The following is an 18,615-nucleotide window of genomic DNA, read 5'->3' on the forward strand; positions in this document are numbered from 1 at the left end:
CTGTCACTGGGGAGGGAGGGGGCAGCTGCTGGAACACGTTCCACCCTAAATACAGATGGATTATGTTCCAAAAGGTGAACTTATCCTTTAACCTTAACAAAAGTGGGGATATGTGTGCTGCCAATGCTGACTTCTCCTTTTAAAAAATGTAGTTCTCTGGTTGTTGTGCCAAGCTAACTTTAATATTCTTACCCATCTAAATTAGACAGATTGGGAGTTCTGACGTCATTGCAACTTTACTTGCTGCAAGCTTGTTGTAGGTAAGTTTTAAAAGTATTGAAAGTATTGAAAGCAAAAACAGCCAAACAAACGTCGATTTAGGGAAGAGGTGAAGAATGACACCCTCCATATTCCTCTTGGTACAAGATTCTTTTGCAGTGGAATTATTGTCAAAAATCAAAAGTGAAATACTGTGTATGGGGCAGTCTGTCACTAGTGTTAGTACAATATGTTTTTTTGAGTTCTTTTAGTAACCTAGTTTTATTACGTGTCAATCCTGCCAGTAGATCTGTTATTTTATTTTACTTCCTGCAACAGGGTGACAACACAGTTCATTCTGCAATTAAACTGCATAGCAGCGTTGTCACCTTGACTGTTGTAAACACCCCTGTCAGTGTGATATGCTTATTTCCAACTGTAACAGCCATTTACTTTATGGCACAGTTTCCAATATCTGTGAAGTTTTAGTTCTCCATAGAAGGATACCTTCAAGGGAATCTCACTTAAAGTAGAAGTCCACCCTAAAACTAAAATCCCTTCATCTATAGAAATCCACAATCTAACACTAACCTATCTAAACCCGTAAAGAAGAAATCAGTATACATACCTTTTTTTGAAGCCACTCTGACCAGATCCCACGCTGAGCTGTCAGCCGCGGCTTCGCTGTGTAGACGGGTGCAGAGGACACAGCTGACAACGGAAGCCCTATAGCAGTGATGGCGAACCTTGGCAACCCAGATGTTTTAGAACTACATTTCCCATGATGCTCAACTACACTGCAGAGTGCATGAGCATCATGGGAAATGTAGTTCCAAAACATCTGGGGTGCCAAGGTTCGCCATCACTGCCTTATAGTAACTCTATAGGTGACATCACTTCCCATTCATTTCACAGCCATTGTCGGCCGTGCCCTCTGCAGAGCTTCCGCCGCTGGAGATCGGGTCGGATCGGCTTCAAAAAAGGTATGTATGCAGATTTCTTCTTTACAGGCCTAGATAGGTTATTGTTAGATTGTGGATGTCTATAGATGCAGGGATTTCAGTTTTAGGGTGGACTTCTACTTTAATGCAGCATTAAAGTTCGTTTGTTCCGCTGAACACAATTTCAGAAATTTGTATGTGCCATGTCCATAAAATATAGAACTTTTTTACCCAAGCAGTGCTTTTTGTTTATTCCTGCTGTTATTGTGGACACAACTGCCCCAAGTTGTGTGCTGTATAGATTGTACTTTTGCAGCTAAGCTGACACGTTATTAGGATTATATCTGTAAAAATGACACAAAGCTATATGCATTACAAGGCACAGCACAAGCATAAAATGCATGTCTATTAACCCCTTTTGTCTCTCACATTACATGGTTTGGAGAGTCACGGATTTGGTGATGATGGTGTGGTCCCTTGTTTATTAAGAAGGCCATTGACCAGCACAGTCTAAGCAGTTGGAATTGGTCCTTTTGCCATATTTCCTGCCATCTGCTCTTGCATTTACCAGGCCAAGGCGTGGTCCATACAAAGGCCAACATTATATACAACCAAATCAGAACTTTTTATCTGACGACCCCAACCTCTGGTTTTGTTTTATTTTGGCTCATGTCCCGTCCTTGAGATTGTGCTTACTAATCAGTTAAAATGTGCACAAAGGATGCTGGGAAAACTCCTCTTCTATGCAACTGACCATCGATGTAGCCATTCTAGAGAAGAGAAAAGAAAGTATGAGTTAGGAACTTCACTACAGGCACACTTCCTCACTGATCCTCCAAAGCAGGGTGCATTCGCTGGCATCTGGATTGATTCCACTGGCAAACATACAGAGAAAAAGGGAAGCCATTTGCTGTTAAAAGCTGCGTTCCAGTTAACTGAACTCTCCAATATACAAACTGTTCCATCTGGCCCATAAAAGTCTAACGCATTTCACTCCATCCAGAGATAACTTGGAGTCTTTAGCCGTGTACACACGAGCGGAATGTCCGACAGAAAAAGTCAGATGGAAGCTTTTCAGCGTATATTCCGATCGTGTGTGTGCCTCATCGGACTTTTTTTTTTTTTTTTAATTCTGACAGACCTAGAAATGGAACATGTTCTAAATATTTCCGACGGAACCAATTCTTATCGGGAAAACCGCTTGTCTGTATGCTGTTCCGACGGACCAAAAACGACACATGTTCTGAAGCAAGCACGAGACGGAAGCTATTGGCTACTGGCTATTAAACTTCTTTTCTCTAGTCCCGTTGTACGCGCTGTACGTCACCGCGTTCTGGACTTTGGTTTGACCGTGTGTAGGCAAGACCGCTTGAATGGAATTCCGTCGGAGTTCCGTCGGAGAAACCTTCAGAATTTATTCCGACGGCAAAACAGGTCATGTGTACGCGCCATTAGAGTAAGCCTCGGATGAGGTGAAAAGTGTTAGAGCTTCTGTGAACCAGCAGGAAAAGTATATATTGGAGATTTAGAAAAAAAAAAAACTTGAAAAGGCATTTAACGGTGATTAGCTTTCAGTGGCAATGAACTTGTTTGTAACAAGAGTTTCAGTGCTTGAAAAGACAGGTAACCCCACAGGTGCCTTGACTCTTATATTAACCCTTATGCTAACCTTACCACTTAACCTCCACCTCATGAGAGCCTGAAACCTTAATCTAACCCCGAAAATAAACCCGTAACCTCCCCCTAATATTTAAAGCAGAACTAAAGTTTTGCTGTAACAAACTGCGAGCAGACAGGCTTTTATCGCAGAAGGAACAAGAAAACGCCCCTACCTGCCTGCTCACTGTTTTCTCCAGCTCTGTAAACTGTAAACATGTGCAGCTCAGCTTACAGCGTCAGACTGGTCTCTGAGTTCAGGAATGACGGCCTCCTGAGCATGTGCAGGAGTGATGTCACCCCGCGCCGGTCAATGAACAGGCCCGAAGACCGGCACTCAGAAGAAAATGCTGGCGCAGGACGGTTGGACGGGGGAGTATTAACCCTTCAGTTCTGCTTTAACCTTATTATTTATTTCAGGTACTTATATATCGCTGTCAATTTACGAAGCGCTTTACATATACATTGTGCATTCACATCATTCCCTGGCCTCAAGGAGCTTACAGCCTAAGGTCCCTAACTCACATTTATACATATACTAGGGCCAATTTTAGACAGGGTCCAATTAACCTACCAGCATGTCTTTAGAGTGTGGGAGGAAACCGGAGTCCCCGGAGGAAACCCACGCAGGCACAGTGAGAACATGCAAACTCAAGGCAGATGGTGTCGTGGTCGGGATTCAAACCAGTGACCCTTTTTGCTGCTAGGTGAAAGTGTCAACCACTACACCACTGTCATGCCCGACCTTCAACATAACCCTGAAATTTAACCTCCAATACTTAACTATTACTTAACACCTAATTCTTAACTACTTCAGGTTTGCCCTATAGCAATTTTTTTTTTTGGGGGGGGGGGGTGTGCATGTGCGCCACTGGTGGCTCGCTCCCGCTGTGATCACACACACAGCAGGAGCCCAGCGGCAGTTACCGTGGACTCTATGTCTGCCAGCACCCACCAATGATAGAGCAGAGATGCAGAACAGCAGTCTATGTAAACAAGGCATATTGCCATTCTGACAGGAGGGGAGGCATTGATCCTGTGTCTCTGCAAAGCAGAAACTAGGATCCATGCCTTCCCCTAGTAAAAGCACCTCCCACAGCTTAGTAAAACACAGGCTAGGCACAGTTAACCCTTTGATCGCCCCTGAGGTTAACTCCTTCCCAACCAGTGTTATTAATACAGTGACAGTGCATATATTTTTTTAGCACTGATCACTGTATTTTTTGTCACTGGTCCCCCAAAAGTGTCAGTTAGTGTCAGAATGTCTGCCGCAATATCGCAGTCCCACTATGAGTCGCTGATCACCGCCATTACTATTAAAAAAATAACCCATAGTTTGCAGATGCTATAACTTTTGCACAAACCAATCAATATACGCTTATTGGGATTTTTTTTTACCAAAAATATGTAGCAGAATACATATTTGCCTAAATTCATGAAGAAATTTGATTGAATTTTTTTTATTGGATATGCTTTATAGCAGAAAGAAAAAAATCAAAAGTGGTTAAACTCACCCTAACTTTAATCCTAAGGCTGTTAGGTATTAGAAAAAGAACAATATTAACTCCTAGAATCCTAACCTTAAAGCGGAGTTCCACACAAAAGTGGAACTTCCGCTTTACAGAGGAGTAAGTACTCCTCGCCCCCTGCCATGCCACGATTGGCATGTCATTTTTTTGGGGGGGGGGGGGGGGGGGGGGGGGGGAGTGGGTACCTCGTTTTGAGTGGGACTTCCTGACTGCCTAGGCGACTCCTCCTCTCCCCCTAGACGGCCCCTCCCTCTAGGCAATCTTCTGGGACACATCACAGGTCCCAGCAGATTGCCTGTCCACACGGAGAGCGCAGCGCGACTCGTGCATGCGCAGTGCGTGCCCAGCCGTGAAGCCACAACTGTCACGGCTGAGTGTTTACAGTTCCAATGCCGGCGCAGCGGAGAGGAGAGGGAGAGAATGGAGGCTTTGGGCGGCCGCATCGCTGGACCATGGGACAAGGAGTGTCTGTTTATTAAAAGTCATCAGCTATACTTTTTGTAGCTACTGACTTTTAATAAACTGAAGAAAACCTGCAACTCCCCTTTAAAATAGTTCTAAATCCAATCACTAAATTATTTCAAAAGTTATTTTTTAATCTTTGTAACTCTGCAGCTTTCATTAATGAAGTAACTAGTGATCCTACCAAGAAGGCCCTTGTTCAAGCACTTCCTGTAATGAGGCGACAACTGTCTCCCAACTGTGCATTGTCATCCTGTCACAGGAGATTCTGAGAGAGACTACAACTGGCCACCTCAACACACATTGCACAGGTCCGGCCACTGTTGTCACCATCAAGATGTTGGTCCAGAGCAGTTGATAAGCAGCTGACTCTGGAGGGGGTGTATGAATTCAGGAAGTGTCTAAAAGGGGCTGGAGGAAATTAGCCACACTGGGATGGAAAGTAGGCTTTAAAAAAAAACAGACAGACATGTGCTTTAGCAAATTAAAGGTTAAGGATTTGATCAACTTTAACCTCTAAAGCCTAAACTGAACCTGAAAGGCCGTACTTACCATATAAGCCCCATTTAATGTCAAACGCTACTATGCTGGAGTCAACTGTCCAGCCATTTTGCAATACGTGACTATAGTGTTTCAAGGCGCTTATGCAACGAGTTATCGGAGAAAGTTATGCTTAGCTACTCACCCACCAGTTGTCGTCCTCCTCTTCTGTGATTACAATAATTTCTCCTGTGCTAAATGTGAGCTCATCTTCTCTATCGGCCGTGCAGTCAAATAAAGCCTTCACCCGTCTGAGCCTTGGTTTGCTCTTTACAAAAAAAAAAAAAAAAAAGGAGCAAGAAACAGATTTTTAGACATTGGGTTGTGTCTGTGGATGCTCTTTGCTGTTGGAGCATTTGATGCATTTATGTCCCTTTTGCAGAGCTTGGATACCTCAAAATGCTGGTTACAGGACACCTAAGGTAAGGAAGGAACTATTTCTGGAGGTTCTAGAACTTGTTAGGCAGTATTTTTCAGCCTCTATGTAGCAATGTCAAAAATGTCTCTGCAAATAATTACATAATAACAGCAACAATACTTTTTTTTTTCAGTTCCAAATATAAATAAGTTCAACATATCTTATCAGTCATTATAGAAACTAGGATCCCCTTAATTCTTACCAGACTCATCCTCCGTGGCATTGGCTGAGGCGGCTCTTGGGTGGGCGTTGGCACGCGGTACAGTTCCTGCACAGATGAAGCTGGAGACGTGCTGGTCTGGAAGGATCTTTGGTTTCCTGCTTTTGAATATCCTTCTGTCCTATAATCAACTGGGAAGAAGAGACCAATAATACATCACTTATGGTCATGGTTGATTCTAGACTTTATACTACCCTAGGTATAGTGGTAGGCGGTAGACATAGGCCCGGAATGCAAACCAGGGGCTGCTGGGCACCAAAACAAACCAGTGTCTTTATGCTGTAAGGAGGAATGCACCTGTGGGCATAAGCCATTAATGTGATTTTATTATTTTCAACAAAGACTTTAGAGTCGGGTTTCAAGTTGGTTTCTAACAACTTAGAAACACCTGCTGATTATTTATAATAGAGGGCTAGCAGGCTGCCAAGATTCTAGTTCAGCAAAAAGTAACAGGGAAAGAGCTAAGATATCAATGCCTGTGTTGTAAACTTTAAAAAATGTATTTCTTCACAATGCTTATAGATACATAGATAAATGAGGATTTGTTTTAGATTTCACTACTTCTTCAGAATATGTAAACACTTGAGTGCCGATTTACACAGGGGCAACACAACTTCAGCGCGACTTTGCAAGGCGACTTCAACGCAACTTTAAGCAACTTACAACTCGACTTCAAGTCGCCTCCAGGACAGGCGACTATGGCTGTGGCCAATCACAGAATAATCAGCTCTCTGGGAGGGAGGGGTTTGCCTGGGTAAACTAATTTCTTTTTCTGTAAAGTCGCTTCAATATAGATGGAGATCCGACGTGGAGGCGACTTTCATTCAATTCAATGGGTACAGGTCGCCTAGAAGTCGCCTTGAAGTAGTACAGGAACCTTTTCTGAAGTCTGAGCGACTTCAGTAGTGTACATTAAGACGGCTCTCATTGACTATAATGCAATTCCCAATGTTAAGCAAGCGACTTGGGACGACTTGAGGGCTGACAAGTCGGATCCCAAGTTGTTGTAGTGTGACTTGATCCTTATGCCCCGTACACACGGTCGGATTTTCCGATGGAAAATGTCCGATCGGAGCGTGTTGTCGGAAATTCCGACTGTGTGTGGGCTCCACCGGACATTTTCCATCGGATTTTCCGACACACAAAGTTTGAGAGCAGGATATAAAATTTTCTGACAACAAAATCCGTTGTCGGAAATTCCGATAGTGTGTACACAAATCCGACGGACAAAGTGCCACGCATGCTCAGAATAAATAAAGAGATGAAAGCTATTGGCCACTGCCCCGTTTAGAGTCCCGAAGTACGTGTTTTACGTCACCGCGTTCAGAACGATTGGATTTTCCGACAACTTTGTGTGACCGTGTGTATGCAAGACAAGTTTGAGCCAACATCCATCGGAAAAAAATCCTAGGATTTTGTTGTCGGAATGTCCGAACAAAGTCCGACCGTGTGTACGGGGCATTAGTGTTACATAGTTGGTAAGGTTGAAAAGACACCAATCAATCCAGTTCAAACTGTGTGTGTGTGTGTGTGTGTTTATGTCACTACAATTTTACCCTAAAATACCTGTCTAAAAGTATTTTTTTTTTTTTAATTATCTACACTCCCCACTGACACTACAAACTATGGAAAGGAGTTCCAAATCCTTTCTGCTCTGACAATAAAGAACCCCTTATGCAGTTTAAGGTTCTGTTTCTTGCCCAACTTCATTGAGTGACCGCATGTCTTTTAAAGAGACCCAACATTGAATAGCTTTCCCCCTATGTAAGGATCACCATTTATATTTGCATATTATGATCATATCTCTTCTCCATCTCCGCTTCTTTTCTCCAGAGGGAATACATTTAATGGTTGATGCTGTTCCTCATAACTTAGGTCTTTCAGCCCCCTTATTAGCCAAATTACCATTCTCTGGACTTTCTCCTGTAACAGCACATCCTTTCTAAGGATTAGTTACCAGAACTGGACTTAAGATGTGCAGAACCAGAGTTTTGTAAAGTGGAAAAATTATAGTTTTATCTCTTCAGGAAATACCCTTTTTATTGCAAGTTAATAGCCCGCTCGTCTTGCCTGCTGAGCCTGTGATCTACTAGGACCCCCATATCCTTTTCCATCCTAGACTCCCCCAGACGTTTACAACTTAGAAGTAACTTTCATTCATATGTTAGCCCCCAAGTGCATTACTTTACATTTTCCAAAATAAACCCTTATTTGCCATGTAATTGCTGACCCCTTTATTTGATCAAGGTCCTCTTACAAAGCTGCTACATCCTGTTATGAAGTTTTTATCCTGCTTAGCTTTGCATCGTCAGCATACACAGAGATTGCACTATTTATACCAACCTCTATATCATTTATGAACAAGTTTAACAGAATTGGCCCCATTAAAGAGCCTTGGCGTACCCCGCTTACAACTCCAGCCATTCAGGGGATATGCAATTTATCATCACCATTTGGCCCAGTTTTTCTTATCTAGGTACATACACTATCTTCAATGCCAACAGACCCTAGTTTGTAAATGCTTAGCTTATAGGGTACTGTGTCAAATTCTTTAGCGAAATCCAGATACACAACATTCACAGGCCTTCCTCTATCCAGATTACATCTCATCTCCTCATAGAATGTTAATACGCTGGTCTGGCAAGAATGATCTTTCATACATCTATGCTGGTTACAAATGATACAATTTTCATTAGCAAATTCTTGGATATGGTCCCTTATCCCCTCCAGTAGTTTACATACTATTGATGTTAGGTTTACTGGTTTGTAGTTTCCAGGTATATACCAGAGCTCATTTTTGAATATTGGTATCACAACAGCTTTTTAATCAGCCTTACCAATCCAGTCAGTAATCTGTCCTTAAAGATTAGGAATAACGGTCTGGCTATAACATGGCTAAGTTCTTTGAGGACTCTTGGGTGTAAGCCATCTGGTCCTGGTGATTTAATCACATTAAGTTGTTAAAGTGTTTTTTTTTTTTAACAGTGGCTTTTGTTAGCCATGAGGGTACATTTCTTGTCATGCTACTAACAATTCTGTCCCTCCTTTTCCTTTTTAAAAACTGAGGAGAAGAATGTATTTAGTACAGTTGCCTTCTCCTTGTCACTTGTAACCAGCTTCCCCTGATTATTCTTTATGGGGCCAATATGATCTGACCTCGCCTTTTTACTAGAGATATATTTAAAAAATGTTGGGGCTGAAGACGTCTTTAGGACAAAACCGATGGGACTTGACTACAGGCGCACAACATAATCCCGCATTGAGAACTGCTGCTCGCACCCAGCAGAGGACAGCTGGAGTTGCATTTTTCACAAACTGCTAAGCTGCTGCCTCTAATGATGGCTCTGAGATCTGGATGTTGATAAGCGAGTATGACATGCAAGTTTTCAGGGTCTTGGAATCTGGTGAGTTCTCTGAGAATTGGGTCAAGGCGGATGGGTGGAGCCACAAGATGGTGCCAAAATAGTAACATGCTGTGAAGCTCCATGCACCATCCCGAGCGAGTGAGCACGATATGAGAGAAGTAGTTAGTATACCTAAACACCCTACCTGATCCAGTTATGCCCCATCATAGACCTTCTGAAGGGGATTGTAAAGCCGCATTGATCCACAGCTGAGGAACCGAAACGCTCGCTGAGACACCTGCATCTGCTATCCCCTTTTTGTTCCTGGCAAACTCCCCCCCGCAGCGAAGTTTACAACAAGCCATGGCTGCTAAGAGGGAAGGAAGGAAAGCCGGAGCCGCCGGAGCACCTGTGGATGTCGGTCCGCTCCCCACCTGTGAGAGAGGTTAGGGGGCGGGCTTATCCAGTGGTGTATGGGCAGTTGATTGACAGCCAGTACCGGAGCCAGCATTGGCTGTGAGTCATTGTGGAGAGGGCCCCGGTGTATGCAGCCCCCCTTACTTCTGCCTGTGAGAGAGGCCAGGGAGAGGTTAAGGAGGCAGCTGAGAGAGCTACGGAGCCTGCTAGTCAGCTAACAGAGGACGGTACTCTCGGCTGAGAGAGCTACAGAGCCTGCCGGGAGACCGGAGATGTGGTGAGGGAGTCGGTTCTGCAGAATCTTCCCAGAGGACTGTAGAAGTCCTGAAGCAGCTTGGAGGAGATAAAGGAGTAGAGGGAAGCCTGCAGCAGAGACTCTCCAGCAGTCCCGAAGGACTGAAGACCGGGTAGGAACGATAGCAATAAAAGTTAGCTAAAAAAAAAAAAGTAAATATAGAGCTTATCTATCCTGAAGCTTGTCTGTCCTGAATTGTCTTTGGACAAGCTTGGAAAACTTTTTTCAACTATTGCTTTACCCTGCTATCATTTTGCTGACAGGACTGCTCTATGAACTGATTGCTAAAGTTTATAGAACATACAGAGCGGATTTATCTGCACAAGCTGACCCTATATCTGCATTCTGTGTCTACTTCTGCTTTGGTTCTGCTTTGCTGTGCCAGCCTTGGCTAATCTTGCTAGTTATTGCTTATTCTGCTCAGATATCTATTAACAAGACAACTATACGCAAATGCGTGAAGGTGATACTGAGGAAATCTGAAACCAGAAACTTAAATAACAACTGGAATAATAGTTTGAATATGAATGCAATTTAATCTGCACCCTTACTCTGGATTTACGCTTTATTTGCATATTTTTTATCCAAATACGTACTGTCAATACTACCTGTGTAATCATTTATTGACTAACTGGCAAGAGCAAGTATATTTATCTACAGTTATCTACAATCTGTTTTTTTATATACTCCTATATTTGGCTTAAATGATGCAAATGGACTCAACAAGATAGATGCAAGTATCAAATCATTGAGGAAGAACTGGTTCCAACATATTCCTACAGCTATTGATTTATTTTGTATTATTTTTCATTCCCTGCTTGCAATATTGCTTTGTGACCGCCTTCATATGTGCCGCTAAGATTATATAGATATATACTGAGTGGAAATATCATTATAGGTCTTTGCGTATATAAGCTTTATTAATCTGCCCAGTCAATCATTATCTACGCCCCCCCCCCTTTTTCTTTTTTTTAACTAGATCACTATATGCATTTTTGAATTATACTATTAAAGGTGTGCAATAAGCCTTATATGGGATTTGACAGGATCTGATAATAGTTTTATTTTTTTTGAGATAGTGAGTGTACAATTCTAGAAAAGATATATGGGGAGAAAGAGAGTAAAAATCAATCAGGCAGATAGTCAGAATAGTAACTCCATAAAAACGTACATGGTACAGGACAAAACTGATCAAAGATTGGAACAGGCAGTAGAAAGAGTAGAGGGAATAATTTCCTCTCAAGAGGCTCAAATGAAGAAAAACAGCTAGGGAAGAAGGAAAAACCCAGCAGAAAGATGATCAACAACAATTAATAGAAAAAAAAATGATATGGAAGGTCTACAGGCGCTTCCCACAAAGCTGGACATGGCGGAGATGATGTCGCACTTAGAGTGCATGATAAAAGGAGAACTGAATGCCACCAGGCTGGTTATACAGAATGTACTACAAGGAGTAGAAGAATCCAAAATACATTCAGATGAACATAAAAAAGGCGATTCTGGAACTGCAGGCAAGGGCCGAATCGGATTGGCTGGAAATGAGAAATATCCAATATAGGATGGAAGACCAAGAGAACCGAAATAGACGGAATAACTTAAGGATTCGCGGACTACCAGAATCCGTGAAAAACGGTTCAAGAGGTGTTCAATAAAATATTGAATAAAGAGATAACATCGTCCATACGATTTGAAAGAGTCCATATAATACAAAAGACAAATATGTCATCAACAGAAACCGCAAGAGATGTTATAGCGCCAATCAAATTTAATGAAACGGAGACTTTTATCTTCACGGATTTATCGCAAGAAACCCTGACCCGTAGGAGAGCTCTGAAACCCCTAGTGAATCAGCTACAAGCAAAAAACATCTCTTATAGATGGGGTTTCCCAGCCTGTTTGGTGGCTAAAAATCAAGGTGTATCAGCCACACTGCAATTTCCAGAGGACTTAAAAGAATTCTGTAGCAAATTGGATCTGCCATGTATTAATATAGAGAATTGGGAAAAGAGGACCCCCGAGTGGGGGAAGTTAAGTGATCGGCAATGGAAAAAAGTCTAGACGTTCTATTACTAGAATACAATGCGGTTTAACAAATGAATAGCGTAAGAATATAAGGGGACAATGGATAGAGAGGGGCAAGGACTTGCCCGGGGGTGCATGGGGGTTTGGCGATGCCTGCCTGTCCCCCCAGAGCCATTCCTGAAATGGGGATGAGATCTGGGGGCCCACGCAGGCATACTGAAGCCCCCAGGGCATGCCCTGCCTGGCTGGGCGCCATAAAATTGGGCGACAGCCAGGTAGGCCATATCATTGATATTCAATGGAAAGGGGACTGGGAGGGGGGAGGAGGGGCTTATAATAGGATGTCTATTGGGGATAGATTAGAAGGGGTTCATATTGTGTTGTCATGTTTTGTTAAATTGTGTGTTAGTGGAGTGGATCATCTCTGGAAAATTAGAAATTCCCTATTTCCTTCCCATTATTAAGGGTCTATGGATGTCTATGTTGCAAAAGTTTGAGAGATGGCACCTTTAAAGATATTGACATATAACGTTAGAGGCTTAAATAGCCCTAGTAAAAGACATCAAATATTGCAGGAATTAAAAAGTTGGTCATCAAATATAGTTTTTTTTTACAAGAAACCCATTTTAAATGGTCATCCAGGGTCGGATTGAACTCAAAAAATTTCCTAGTTTGGTTTCATGGATATTCCCCTGATAAGAGACCCAAAGGAATAGCGATAGGCTTCGATAAAAATACACCATTTAATTTAAAAGCAATGGAAATGGATTCTGAAGGAAGGTATCTATTTATTAAAGGATCCCTGTTCAATACTGTATATACATTAGTTAATATATACTGCCCAAATATCCATCCACATCTCTTTCTGAGAAAGGTAATGAATAAATTAGAACATTTTAAAGAAGGTAAAGTAATTATGGCTGGGGATTTTAATTTTGTGCTTGACCCGACCCTGGATACCCAGCCCCTTTCCCTATTACCCTAGGGTAAATATCTTAAGGTAATTAAACAAAAACTACATCAACAGCAGCTCGTGGAAGCTTGGAGAATCCTGTACCCCAAAGGGAGGGAGTTTACATACTACTCTCAGGTACACTCCTCTTATTTAAGAATTGATTTTGTTTTTCTGGACCACCAGTTTCTAGGACTAATAAATGCAGAGATGAAATCCATCACCCTCTCGGATCATGCCCCGGTTATAGTTAGCTTGGACCTAGAGAATATCCCGGATAGACAGTGATCCTGGAGGTTTGATGAATCACTTCTGCATGATCAAGGCATAGTTGAGGATTTGGAAAGGGACACAAACTTATTTTTTAAAGAGAATAATGTAGAAAATATTGCGCCAACTGTACTGTGGGAAACCCATAAATTATTTATGAGAGGGAGAATGATAGCAGAAGGAGTTAAAAGGAAAAAAATATGGTCAGCACAAAAACAATCTCTCCTACAAGGAATCCAGGAACTGGAGCAGTTACACAAAAAAATGAAATGACAATAAAGTAAAGATGGAATTAATAGGAAAACGGGAGGCCCCGAGAGATCTGATGGAACAGGAGTCCAAACGAGCTTTTATTAAAACAGCCAGTCAGCCTGATCCAGTTATGCCCCCGTCATAGACCTTCTGAAGGGGGTTGTGAAGCTGCATTGATCCAGAGCTGAGGAACCGAGACGCTCGCTGAGACACCTGCAGAGAGATCTGATGGAACAGGAGTCCAAATAAGCTTTTATTAGAACAGCCAAAAGGCAGTATGCGTTCGGTAACAGACCTGGGAGAGTACTAGCGGGGGTGATTAAACCTAGAGAATTATATTGCGAAAATAAAAGATAAAAAGGGAGAAATGAAATATTCTACTAGGGACATCAGTAAAATCTTAATGGCGTACTAGCAATCATTATATAAAGTAAGTGATACTCAAAACAGTGAAGATGGACAAAATAGAACAGTACTTACAGAAGATAAAGTTACCGGTCCTATCAGATGAGGACGTAAGTAATTTAGAAAAAGATATTTCCAAGGAAGAAATTGCGCAGGCAATCAGGAAAAGTAAAGCTGGTATCCGGGGCCGGACAGCTACACATCTTTATATTTCAAAAAGTTTTCAGGTACCCTGACAACCTTTTTCCATTTATATATGAATTCTATTGGGGAAGGCCTGAAGATTTGTGAAGAAGCATTGGGGGCCTATATATCACTCTTGGGTAAAGAAGGGAAGGATCCAACTCTGCGCTCTAGCTTTAGGCCTTGATCAATGAGGATATTAAAATATATGCAAGGATTTTGGCCAAAAGATTGAGACCATTTATGCCAGATTGCATTGAGAAAGATCAAGCAGGATTTGTCCCTGGGAGGGAGGCAAGAGATAATATTTTAAGAACAATTTTATTGATGCATGTGGCGAAAAGGGGAAAGAAACCTTTTCTTTTCCTATCAATAGATGCCGAAAAGGCTTTTGATAGGTTAGATTGGGACTTTATGTTGCGGACACTACATAAATTTGGTATAGGCCCATGAATGCTGAGGTGGATAGAGGCCGTATACTCTAATGCCCCGTACACACGAGCGGATTTTCTGTCGGAAAAAACTTAAATGGTTTTTCCAACGGAATTCCGCTCAAGCTTGCCTTGCATACACACGGTCACACAAAAGATCTCTGAACTTTCGACCATCAAGAATGCGGTGACGTACGGTGACGTACAACACTACAATGAGCCAAGAAAATGAAGTTCAATGTTTCTGAGCATGCGTCGAATTGTTTCCGAGCATGCGTCGAATTGTTTCCGAGCATGCGTGGGAATTTTACGCGTCGGAATTTGTACAGATGATCGCATTTTCGGATAGGAACTTTTCCCAACCGAAAAATAGAGAACATGCTCTCAATCCTTTGCTGGCTGGAATTGCGCCAGCAAAAGACCGATGGAGCATACACACAATCGCATTTTCCGACAAAAAGCTCTCGTCTGAGTTTTGCTGGCGAAATTTCCGATCGTGTGTACGCGGCAGAACCCTACGGCTAAAATCCAAGTAAATGGAACTCTGTCTAAGAATTTCCGGCTATATAATGGCACACGCCAGGGTTGTCCCCTCTACCCCTACTCTTTGTGTTCTCCCTGGAACACTTTCTGGCTTCTATAAGAGCTAATTATAAAATTAAAGGTATAGAGGTGGCGGGACAAGAACATAAGACATCCGCATTTGCAGGTGATGTTATGCTATATACAACGAATCCCACACAAACACTCCCAGAAATGTTAGTAGAACTGAGAGAATACGGGGTCGTATAGAATCTCAAGATCAAGATCAATATGGAGAAAACTAGATATATAGATATATTAGATATCTCAGTCCCCTTAGATGAAAGAAGGGATCTCAGAATTTTGTATCACTTTAAGTGGAGGAAGAGGGGATTTAAATATCTGGGAGTGTTTCTGTCAACATCAATAAAGGATCTATACCGGGACAATTACTTGGTCCTATTAAATAAAATCAAACAAGATTTGAGAGGATACCCTGCGCATAGATTATCATGGTTCGGCAGTATAAGTGTCATCAAAATGATGACTCTGCTGAAAGCTTTGTATATTTTCCAGTGCCTTCCAATAAATATCCCTGTGGCTTATTTTAAAACTCCTAGATTGATATTGCAAAAGTTTATATGGAATAATAGGGGCAATCATATTGCCTACAAAAGTTTGAGTAGACCAAAGGAAAGAGGAGGATTATTCATTCCAGATCTCGAAAAATACCATGCGGCAGCAATACTGCGGAGAGTTATGGACTGGGTACATGGCTCTCCATATAAAAAATGGGTGTCGCCAGAAGCAGAGGTGAGTAAATCTGCTTTGAGCCAAAGTATTTGGATCCCAAGGAAATATAGAGGAGACTCGAGAGAAATGGCACCAATAACACTGAGAGTTTGGGATAAGCTTCTCAAAAATACCCCTTGGCAATATAATAGTCCTCTGATACTGTTAGCAATAATTATTTCCCTCCAGGCAATAACAATAAACTTTATTTAAAATGGACCTCTTCGGACTGTTTTAGGTTAAAAGACGTCCTGAAGGGAAAAGCCCTATGCTTACTAACCGAACTGCGAGGAAAATATGGCGTGACATCATGGGATACATGGAGATATAGACAACTTCAACACTTCGTAGAATCTGTCCCGAAACCCCTTCGCTCAGTTAGCGAGCTAAATTCATGGGAAAAATCAGTTGATCAAGGGGGAATAAATAGGCAGGGGATTTCAAATGTGTATAGGATGTTGATGAGGTCCCCAGATTGGGAATCCCCATGTCCCTTGGAGGGGTAGGAACTGGACCTAAACCATCTAGTGCCTGAAACAATGAGGAGTAAAATTTTGGACTATGTCCACTCATCTTCAATGGACACAGGGATGAAGGAAATTAATTATAAATTATTTATTACGTGGTATTATGTTCCAATAACATTGCATAAAATCAGTCCAGACCTGTCTCCTCTATGTTGGAGGGAATGTGGGGAGATTGGAACGCATGCACACATATGGTGGCAGTGTCCCCTAATACAAACTTATTGGATGGAAGTACTTGACTGGATAAAGAAGATTAGCTAGAATGAAATTGGATTTTATCCCTGGCAATGCCTGTTCCACGGAACGGGGATGCCAAGAAAGAAATATAGAGCAACAATTATTACATTTCTGCTGAATGCAGCAAAGGCACTAATCCCGAAACAATGGAAGTCAAGCGCAGTCCCGACATTAAAGGATTGGTTTAGGGAGGTAGAAAAAATTAGATTAATGGAAGAGGTAATACATATGCAAAATAACTCAGAAATAAAATTTGCTAGTACCTGGAGGAGTTGGTTGGAATTTAGACAAACCCAGGTTTATGTGAACTGTATGAGAAGTAACTAGGTGATCCGCAGTTCTGCATCTATGTCCCCCCCCCCTTTTTTTTTTGAGAGGGAAGTCACTGAGAAAATAAAACACTATAGGCAATGGGTAAGGATATTATAAAGGGGTTGTTTTTGTGTTCCCCCCCCTTTTTTTCTTCTTTTTTAGCACACAGGAAGTACACTATATTGGAGGAGTTTTCGATGGAAGTAAAAAGTCGAGAATTCCACCTCATTATAAATGAAATTTATAATGAGGTGGAATGTCACAGTTTTACTGTATTAAGAAGGAAGTCACTGAGAGAATTAAACATTAGGTAAACTCCCCCCCCCCCCCCTTTTTTTACCGAAATAATCACTTTTTAGGAGGGACTCAAAACAGGGGTAAAGAGTTGAGATTCTCTCCTCCTTATTAATTAGTAAATAAATGGGATATGTCACGTTTTAATTATGTAAGAAGGAACGGCACCAAGTACCTAATATTATAGGAAGGGGACTAGAGCACTTATTATAAGCACAAGGATAACACCTTTAAGTGGAACAAGTGGGGGTGTGTTTTTTTTTCCCCCCTTCCCTGGGGGGCTGGACGGGGGGGGGGGGGGGGGACTGGAGGGCTGGACGGGGGGGGGTTGGTGGAATATATTTAATATGATGGAGTATATTATGAGATCCATGTCTGTGTCAATTGTGTTTTGTGTATTATGAATGTGTATGTATATGCCTATATATATTCTTATATGGTCTTGAAATGGAATGTTTTTGCTTATATGTGTATAAAAATAATTGAAAGAGTTCTCTGAGAATTGGGATGAGATCCACATAAGAAATGAAGGTGGCACAGTGACTGCCCTGGATATCTGCACATTAGCACTGCAGTGACTGTTATAGAGACTGGTGTTTATGCACAACTTCTGGAAGAGCTTTGCACCAAGTTTTTTTTTGCACATAAGAACTTTTATGTATTTTGCACAGAATGTTTTCCTTTTGCGCACTATTATGTGTATATACAGTATATGATGTTAATGTTTTAAGAAGTTTGTTGAGCACACGGAACTTTTACGTTTTATCACTTGGACACAAAGGGATAGTGCATATTAATAGGTTTTAATAAGTTTGTTGAGCACAAGGTACTTTTGAGTTTCAGCCCCATAAACACAGTCCATAAACACAGACAGCAAAGCTTGGCCCCATCCCCTCCTGCCACCTCGGCAAAGCCTGTGAGACAGGGAAGTGAGTGGAGAGAGCTGCTGCAAATGGACACAGTGCTGGATCTTGTGAGGACTTAAATAGGAGGTAAATATAAGGGGGGTTGTGTACCATTACCTAAACAAGGACTGTATTAAAGGTAAAAAACAATAAGACTTTAGAACCACTTTAATATATCCTTAAAGTGGTTGTATACCTAGTTACACTACTTGTACCTACAGGTACATGGTATATGGTAAATATCTCCTAAACCATGCAAAAACCTGCATGGTTTAGGAGATATTTACCATATACGCTTGCGCTGACGTCATTGGCGCATGCACACTGAAGAAAGGGCTCAAGGCGTTTCTTCCGCAGCCGTGACCGGCGGCTCCCACGCGCAAGCGCGGGAGTGAAGTCATTGAGGCCCTTTACAGCGCCGGAGCCCGCGAGCCCGTAAATAACTCCGGGAGGAATGTCGCCGGTCACAGCGGGGTTGTGACTTGACACTA

The 18,615-nt window shown here is 42.0% G+C and overlaps 1 protein-coding gene across 1 annotated transcript in view; it reads right to left on the minus strand.

Annotated features, from left to right (window-relative positions):
* Window positions 1-802: 802 nt before the first annotated feature.
* Window positions 803-18,615, minus strand: part of LOC141113460 (arf-GAP with SH3 domain, ANK repeat and PH domain-containing protein 1-like) — a gene marked incomplete in the record, with an annotated part of 303,097 nt that continues 285,284 nt past the window's right edge. The window contains 3 exon segments of the mRNA XM_073606564.1: window positions 803-1,909; window positions 5,472-5,594; window positions 5,947-6,095. Coding sequence (XP_073462665.1) covers window positions 1,835-1,909; window positions 5,472-5,594; window positions 5,947-6,095 — 347 coding nt within the window.

The sequence above is a fragment of the Aquarana catesbeiana genome, linkage group LG12, assembly GCF_042186555.1.
Source record: "Aquarana catesbeiana isolate 2022-GZ linkage group LG12, ASM4218655v1, whole genome shotgun sequence".
NCBI classification, from domain to species: Eukaryota; Metazoa; Chordata; class Amphibia; order Anura; family Ranidae; genus Aquarana; species Aquarana catesbeiana.